Here is an 8,416-nt window from a genome sequence, read left to right as displayed (position 1 = left end):
CCCCTCCCGCAGCCCCTCCGCGGCGGAGCGCCCGGCGCCATGCCCAAGAATAAAGGTGAGATCCCTTCCCTTGGCCTGGGCGGCCAGGCCGGGCCCGGGCGTGGTGGCGCAGGGCAGGCCCGGGGTCCCTCACGTGGAGCTCCCCGCAGCCCCGGGCGGAGGGGCCCTCCCGCCTCCCCGGCGCTTCCCCGGCTCGGTTCCCCCTGCCCGGGCCCGTTCCCCGCTGCCGGAGCCGCTGGGACCCCGCTGGGAGCGGCAGGCCCTGCCCGGGGCTCGCYTGTCAGGAGCGGCCCTGCGAGGAGGCGGCCGGGCCCTGCCGTGTTTTGAGGCGCTGCTTCCCTTCTTCCTCACCCGGAAAAGAACCGGAGACACCGCCAGGGGAAGGGAGCGGCAGATTCTTACAGCGGGGCAGATACGAGCTGYTCTTCGTGAAGAGCATTTAATCCTGTTGCCACGTGTGTGTGCCTTTTAGAAAGGGCAGCTTCAYTGGAGCATGAGCTTCCCCTTGAGTATTTCAGGGATTTCAGCACCACAGTGACTGAAGTTACTCCTCTGATKACGTGCGTCAGGTTACCCACCATTGTTTATTTGGTAGCAGAGAACTGAATCTGAAAATGGCCATATTGTGAAAATCCTTGTTGAAGGCTGCTGTCACTCCAACGCAACCAGGACATTTTAAACCGTGGAGAMTAATGTTTAATTTCTTTGTCACTACTCAGCTAAATATTTAGACTTAAAGTAAAAATATCTAGATCTAGGTAGCGTACTTAAAACAGCTGTTTAGAGAACAAGCCTAAAAATCTTCGTTAGATTTTTTTCACTTGCTTGTGAAATATTAGCAACAGTAACACATGCTTTTTCCTTCACCTTTTMATTTAGGCAAAGGAGGTAAAAATAGGCGACGAGGTAAGAATGAGAATGAATCAGAAAAAAGAGAACTGGTGTTCAAAGAAGATGGGCAAGGTGAGTTTTTAACCATAGTATGGCAATGTCATTGTTTTCTGTCGTCTACTGGAAGTGACAGAAAGCASAGAGGCATTCTCATTGGGGTTGTATTTAAATTATAAATGACATATTGAGTGTAGGAGTGAAACAGTAGGAAATGTGAAATTTTCAATAGCTTTGCTTTATTTGCTATKAAGTATTGCTATGCTTAAGAATCACGTTTCCCTCTCCTTGACCTTACTGTGTAAAACAGAACAAAAACATTCTCTTGATAGCTTTGTCTGAGGGTCTGTGAGCAGCTGGCTTAGTGAATGTGGTTCAATCTTGCCAGTAAATGTCTCTGGTGTGCACAGTCCCACTTTCTGTTTTTTATGGACTTTTAATACCTTTTGGATCTTTGCTGAGCTCCCCAAAGTCACTGACCTGTCAGAGCAGGTTATCCCACTGATGGTTTGGTTCAATTGGTTCCTAGACTGGAAATCCAATAATTATTAGAACAGGAGCAGTAGGTGGGACATTGTCAGGTGAAATAAGGCACAAGAGTTTTCAGCCAGGGGACAATGACTGGGATTCCCATCTGCCCTGCCTTGGTGACAGTGAGCTCACCTCCCTTCCAGCTCTCCTGTCTTGTGTGTCACACTCTGCTCACATAATGGGAGTGCTTTATTAGTGACCCATTAATCAGTTGGTTTGTTAGAAATATGGGAAAGGTCCTGACTTGAATCAGTGTAAAAGAAGAGCCACTGAACGGAGTTCTGGTATTCTGTGTTGGTTGTTAGCAGATAAGATTTTTATGCACGTCTGAAGGTTAAAATCCTCTTCATCTTCCAAGCAAAATCTACTTAATGAAACATTATTCTCAGTTATGAACAGTCTCATGTGGTTCACTGGAATATCTAACTTGTGCTAAGATTCTAGACTGTTAAAATACATGTCTGGCTAATTGAGACTTTTTTTTCTTGGTGGTCACTTATTGTTGAAATTCTGACAAAATTTGTAGTAAGACTATTTTAATTATTACAAGTTTTATTCTTTTTAATTAAACGGTAGTACATTATGCTGCAAACTTTAATAATGTGTGTGAAGTTCTCCAGTARTGATTTCTGAACTTGGCGAGGGAGAAGCTGAAATACAAAGTGAAGAGATTGAGGGTAGGTGTGGGAGAGGCACTTCATAGATTTCAGCTGAAAGAGTGGTGATTCCTTTCAGACAATGGTAACAACAGGTCAGGTCCTTTCAAGGACCGTGGGGTGTTCTCCACTCAGCTTTGCAGGAGGGATTCAAATTCTCAGTGGGTTTTACAGGACATGCAGCTTTCTCYTCYTRTTGTCMTTTAGRACAGGTRCTGTGATGCTGYCATAAACTTTCAAACTCTATGTGTRACTCWGTAGCTCTGAAAATTCTCTGTAGTAAGCATTTCAGAGGGAACAAAAGGGTGGATGCAACCAAGAAGGAGCAGTACTTGAAAATGTTAACATCAACAGTGATACAAAACTGTGATACATTCAGAAGCCTGTGTAGGTGCTCAAAGCTTCTCTCAGCAGTTCGTGTTGGATAAAATGTTACAGCAAATTTGGGTTGCAGTGGAAAAGTTAGTGTTTGTGTCTTTGAGCTGTATTTGTTCAGAAGTTTCCTCTGTGGCATTTTGTGCCATGATTTAATGGTGGATTTAGCAKTGCTGGGTTAATGGTTGGACTGGTTGATCCTCAAGATCTTTTSCAGCCTCAATGATTTTGTGTTTCTGTRTGTTACCATCTCTTTCAGAATATGCCCAGGTGATCAAGATGTTAGGCAATGGAAGACTGGAGGCATTATGTTTTGATGGTGTGAAGAGGTTATGTCATATTAGAGGGAAGCTAAGAAAAAAGGTAATTCTGAAGCATTGCAATAGAAAACAGTGGCATTGTGTATTATATGTAATTGTAAAAATTTGTACGTAGCTTCTTACAAAAATCAATGTTTTTACTACACTTTATATCATAAATTTCTTTCTTGTATAATAAGCTGGACTGTCTTTTTGTTTCCATTGCTGGCACAAGAATAGGCACTCTTTGGCTTTTGGGTGAAGCTCACAGTAGAGGATCTGCATTTCAATGGGTATAATTCAGGGGAAGGTTTTTTTGGCTGCCTATGAAATACCAACTTTCTAAATATTCTAGAAATTTATATGTATAGAAAGTAATAAAAGTATGTATAGAAAGTAATAAAAATCTCCCTAATTGCAGACAGGGAATTAGAAAATACACCCCCATTGCCATCGTTTCATTGTCCATTTCTTCAGTTCCCAAAATATATCTTTTGAAAGCTGATCTGCAAAAATTTGTACTTTTAGGGATATCACGTGTATGTGATCAAGTTTTCATCAAGTTTTTCTTCAGTTTTTGCCCTTGAATTCAGTCCAGAGAGTTCAAAAGTGATGTCTTGATGCATTATTTCTTTTTTCTCAAAAGTTAAGGCTTAATAACCACCCTGTTGGCTAGAAGCTCTTCAAAGAAGTTTGATTTTTCCTGTAATAGCTCCACAACATGTAAAACTAATGTAACTATGAGTATTTATGACTTCAGGTTTGCTGGTAAAGCATTAAATTGGGTATTTCCAGCTTACTAGTTAGAAAATTAAGGTGGTGGCTGTAGGGAAATAATTCCTGTCTGTCCATAAATCTAAACATGCTGTTTGGTTCTTGTGTTGTGTGACAGAAGTTGAATTTCTCTAATATATGTTTTCTCCTTCAGGTCTGGATAAATACATCTGATATTATATTGATTGGCTTAAGAGACTACCAGGTAAAATTTCAGTATAATTTSCCACTATAAGGAGTATCTTACAAGTAGCTTTATTTACTGTGWAAGTGCAGCAGATACTGTGAGGGAATTTCTGTCTAACTCTGCATTTTGTTTAGTTATGCTAAATCATGATTTTTAGTTTCCTTGTATTACAGGAAGATCATAATGAGTAGACAATTTCTGGTTCAACTCGTTCTTCTAAATTGCACCCTGAGACTTTGGGAGTGAAGGTGCTCATTGGCATCAAGCTTGACCTTTTTTTTTTCCAGATGTAGCTGTTTGGTGCTTGGTGGTGTAAAGGGAGATTGAGTCAAGGACCAAACATTTTATTGTGATAATTAAAACTGTTGGTAATCAGAATTTTGGATCCTTGATGTTTATCTAAAGGTTTTTGCCTTAAGAAACAAACTAATCAATAATTGGTTTGTAYTTAAATTTCCAAAAACAGAGTAGCACTTTGCATAATATGAACAGTAATGGAAAACTGTTGTCAAGTTTTAATTGGGTGAATGCCTTTCATGAATAATAGTGTTGTGTCATCAGTTGTTGRAGATAGATTCTGCTTCTGAAATGTCCATTAGAGTTGTAAAACTTTTAAGATACTGTCACTTACTGTTTATATATTGAAGTCATTAAAACTGGGAATTTTTCATTTTCGAGACTTTCTTATGGATCACCAAACACCTCACTCTGTGTATTCTCTGAAGAAAGGTTAATGTCAAAGGCATGAAACTGAACTTCTCAAGTTGTTGAATTCTCWGAATTTCTTGATATTCTCAAATATTCATTGTCATRTTCCCCAGAGAAGATGTGRATGCCCCATCCYTGGCAGTGTTCAAGGRCAGATTGAATTGAGCTGCCTGGGCTGCTGGAATTGTCCCTGACCATGGCAGGGGGGTTGRAAATAGATGATACTTAAATCCAAACCATTCTGTGATTGTATAAASGACYTGATTCTCTAAATAACTCCAATAATAATTAGAGAAAATTAAGTTATCACGCAGAAGAAATGAGAATATTGCAATGTGCTTACTTCACATTTAAAGGAACTGGAGGGGAAGAAAGAACAAGATGTTCTTCTATAAATACTGTAGATATGAATTCTCTGTAAATAATATAGATGTTGTAAATAATACAGTGTGCTGAGGTTAATAAGTTTTATTTTTCCTTCATTGATGACTAATACATTCTAATAAATTTTCATTTAGGATAACAAGGCTGATGTTATTCTAAAATACAATGCAGATGAAGCCAGAAGCCTGAAAGCATATGGGGAACTTCCAGAACATGGTAAGGATCTTTTCATTTCAAACTGAAGTTCTGTCAGACAAGAATATTCAGTCTATCTTGAGATGGTGTAGGTGCACTCCTTAACTTCTCTAAATTCCTTCATAGCTAAAATCAATGAAACAGATACATTTGGTCCTGGAGATGATGATGAAATCCAGTTTGATGATATTGGAGAYGATGATGAAGACATTGATGATGTAAGTAGTGAATGTCTATTTTTATGCATATTTTATGCTGAGCTGACCTCTAAACAAGGAGTACACTTGGTGTCATGCTGCTAAAACATGGAGAACAGTCTGAAGGTGCCTGAAAGAAAATCAGTCATTTGACCCCCCAGTTCCTCTGTAGGTTTAACAGCCTCACTGTCCATTTCACTGCAGAAATAATTGAGGGCTTTGGTTTTTAAAAAACAAAGCCTTTAAGTCTCCATTTTGTTTATATAAAATTTACAAAAAAGCTGCACCTTAGTAGCTTTTTGTAAAGTTAACCATTATCTTGAGTGTACAGACTGTCACAACCACTTGTGTTATTGCTTAATGCTAAACTGGTGACTGAAGGTTATGGTAGTAAAATTGTTACARCTCAAATTTTATAATAAATAGCAGTAGAATCTGCTGTGCAATGCTTTCTGAGTTGCTGCACTTTAATTTACAGCTGAGAGATGAATGAATGTGTGCAGGGTCAGCTGGCTGAGAGGATAAGTAGGAACTTACTGAGCCAGTGTGTTAACTTAATTGGATAGACTGTTCTAAGTACACTCTTATGTTTTAATTCTTCATCTTTTTAGTCCTCTCTCTCTCTGAGTTGRTAATATGACTAATTATTTTTAAATGCTTACATTATTCTGACTTCTTTTAGGTTCTCACTATATGATTCAGTAGATCAAATATTTAAAAAATTTTTAAATGTTGAGGAATTTTGCTTCAGACTTTTGAAAATTGCACTTTGGGCCTGTCAGTGGTTGAGCTTACTGAAAATTTAGTTAATTGAAGCTAGAAAAATGTATGGTACTTCAAGCTTTTAATAATGAGGCTGTTGTAAGACATCAAAGAGATAAGTAGCTGTAGGACAAATTTGCAAACTRATGGATCTGTGTGTGAGGTTAAGTGAGCAGCTGTGATTGTTTTTAAGCTTTTGTCAGCTCTTCAATAAAAAATTAATATCATGCTTTGAGAACTTAAAAGACATAAAGAAAAAATGTGAGTAACCTCTCTGCAGATCACCCTCATACCTGGAATGCAGTGCAGCTTCCAAGGTCATTGTTCAAATGGAAGAACTTGTAGCCCTTCCTTTGTTTTTTGTATCAGAAGAACGATGAGAAAATCCCCACTTAAAAAAAAAATCAGTCTCAAACTTGGTTTTATTTTCGTTTTTGAGAATCATGGGCTAATTTCTGTCTGTGCTRTTGATGTATAATTGCATTGCAGATATTGTGGACATGCAGAATTGCTCACCTGTGTGACCATGGTATTGTCACAGGGCTGGTGGGGACACAAACAGAGAGTAATTGTTCATGTGTTAAGAAAACAGGGTCTGAGCTTAGGCAAAAAAAACCAGGAGTGTGCCAAGTTCAGGAAGTTTCCTGTTGAACTGTAAAAGTAACTTAAAAAAAAGTTGTCTCATGAAATACATGCTGTGGTGTTTTTGCTTTTCAGATCTAATTTGGAGCAGAGGTTTACATTCCGACTTTTTTCCTCCAAGGATTGTTCTACATTGATACTTCAATTATTTTTTGGGTGAAGTCCCTTACTTTTAAGAAGACTGAAAATTCTCGGTAAAGAGTGTAGTTTGTTACATCAAAAGGATTTATTTTCAATGTTTGTTTTAAAGTATTTATATTTCTTTAGAAATGGATGATGCTGGATTATCACAAAGGTTCAGTGACATGCCACAAATACTTTGTCTCTTCACCAATTTGAGCTTTTATCTCTGGATGTAAGTGAGATACAGTGAYATGGGCTGTAAAAGACTGCATTTTTCCCTCTTCTGCTTTCATCACTACAATTCCAGTTAAACTTGTATTTTGAAATAAAAATTGTTTACCCTGTAATTATCATGGATTTTGATTAAAGGTGAATAACCCAGTTCAGATTAGTATCAAATCATACTATGCAGTGTCTGTCCTTATACCCCTTGCCTTGATGTTAACTTTGAAAAAAATTTTGATAATATAAGAGGAAGGCAGAAATCTGCATTTAAACTCACAATGCATGATGAATCTGCTTTTCATGTCTAGTAGCATGCTGCTATTTTTATACTGATTTTGATAATTAAAAAACACTCATTGTTTCAAAGATGTAAATTTTCCACAGTGGAGGGAGGGGTGGGAGAGGAGTAAAGATGGAAAAGCRAACAGCATCTCAAATTTTCACTTTTTGGAAACCACGTTTGGTGCAGTGGCTGAACAGGGAGACACGAATGCAAAACCTGCCAAGTTGAGTTTGTACTGAAAAATGCATAAAAAAATAGGTTTTCCCCAAAATAAATGCTTAACATTCTTGATATGTTAAACATGTAGAATATTTTTACATTATATAAAAGGTTATGTTAAGAGTAGAGTTTTATTTTAATCTGAAATTCCATACATTGTAAGGTGCAACRTAAAAGCTTATGTGAACTTTGAGTAACAATATAAATAAGAAAATAAATTTGTGTCAAAAGTAGAAAGAATCTTTTTTCATCCAGAATAAATCAATGAAACTACTGGAAATAYTCTTGTCCACCTTCAGACTGGAGGAGTCAGATGAGAAACTGAATAAAGACTAACATCATCATGCAAATACTATTTTGTGGTAGCCTTAGTGTCTTTGTCTTCAATAATGTATTTAACAACTCTGAAAACAGGTSAATGGAAAAATTCCTGTTGTGCCATAAAGATCTGATTCTTGACACTTGTATTCCTTATACAGTCTTTTTGGTATGATGTAAAGTGACTACCCCAATAGATAAAAACAAAATGGCTTTAAATACGAGTGGCCTCTTTGCTTTACTTTTATTTTAAGGAGATTTAAACATCCGGAGCTTTTGTAAAAATGTCTTTTATTTTACTTTTTACTTTCATTAKAGTGTATGTTTTCTTTACATGGATCAGGTACCCTGCTCTAGGGATAAAATTTTCTTAGTATTAAGTAAATTAGTTAAAATCCACAAAATATTTGGCTATTTGTTAAAAACTTGCTAAATATTGAGGGGAAGATACAACCAGTATAGCATTCGTAACTATTATTTTCTTATTAGTGCACCAGCTTAGTGCTGTTTGATTTCTGTATTTCCTTCTTGAGTGCCCTTGGTCACTTTGTTTCTCAGTCCTCTGCTGAAGCTCMTTTCACAGTGCAGTTTTATATCATTCCTGATGCCTCTCTTTTCTTTGGCATGGAAAAACAGCTTGCACAAGAAAC

At 37.6% G+C, this 8,416-nt stretch overlaps 1 protein-coding gene across 1 annotated transcript; it reads left to right on the top strand.

Annotated features, from left to right (window-relative positions):
- The first annotated feature begins 6 nt into the window (after positions 1-6).
- Positions 7-7,922, top strand: LOC130586283 (eukaryotic translation initiation factor 1A, Y-chromosomal). The gene is made up of 7 exons (XM_057387057.1): positions 7-55; positions 880-963; positions 2,710-2,813; positions 3,678-3,728; positions 4,937-5,018; positions 5,124-5,215; positions 6,674-7,922. The coding sequence occupies exons 1-7, from the start codon at positions 40-42 to the stop codon at positions 6,677-6,679; spliced, it is 435 nt and encodes a 144-aa protein (XP_057243040.1). The 5' UTR covers positions 7-39; the 3' UTR covers positions 6,680-7,922.
- The last annotated feature ends 494 nt before the right edge of the window (positions 7,923-8,416 follow it).

The sequence above is a fragment of the Malurus melanocephalus genome, unplaced genomic scaffold, assembly GCF_030028575.1.
Source record: "Malurus melanocephalus ecotype Western Australia unplaced genomic scaffold, MMel_1.1 scaffold_1119, whole genome shotgun sequence".
NCBI lineage: Eukaryota > Metazoa > Chordata > Aves > Passeriformes > Maluridae > Malurus > Malurus melanocephalus.
Note: the sequence above shows the minus strand (reverse complement) of the source record. Positions and strands in the feature narration are given on the sequence as shown.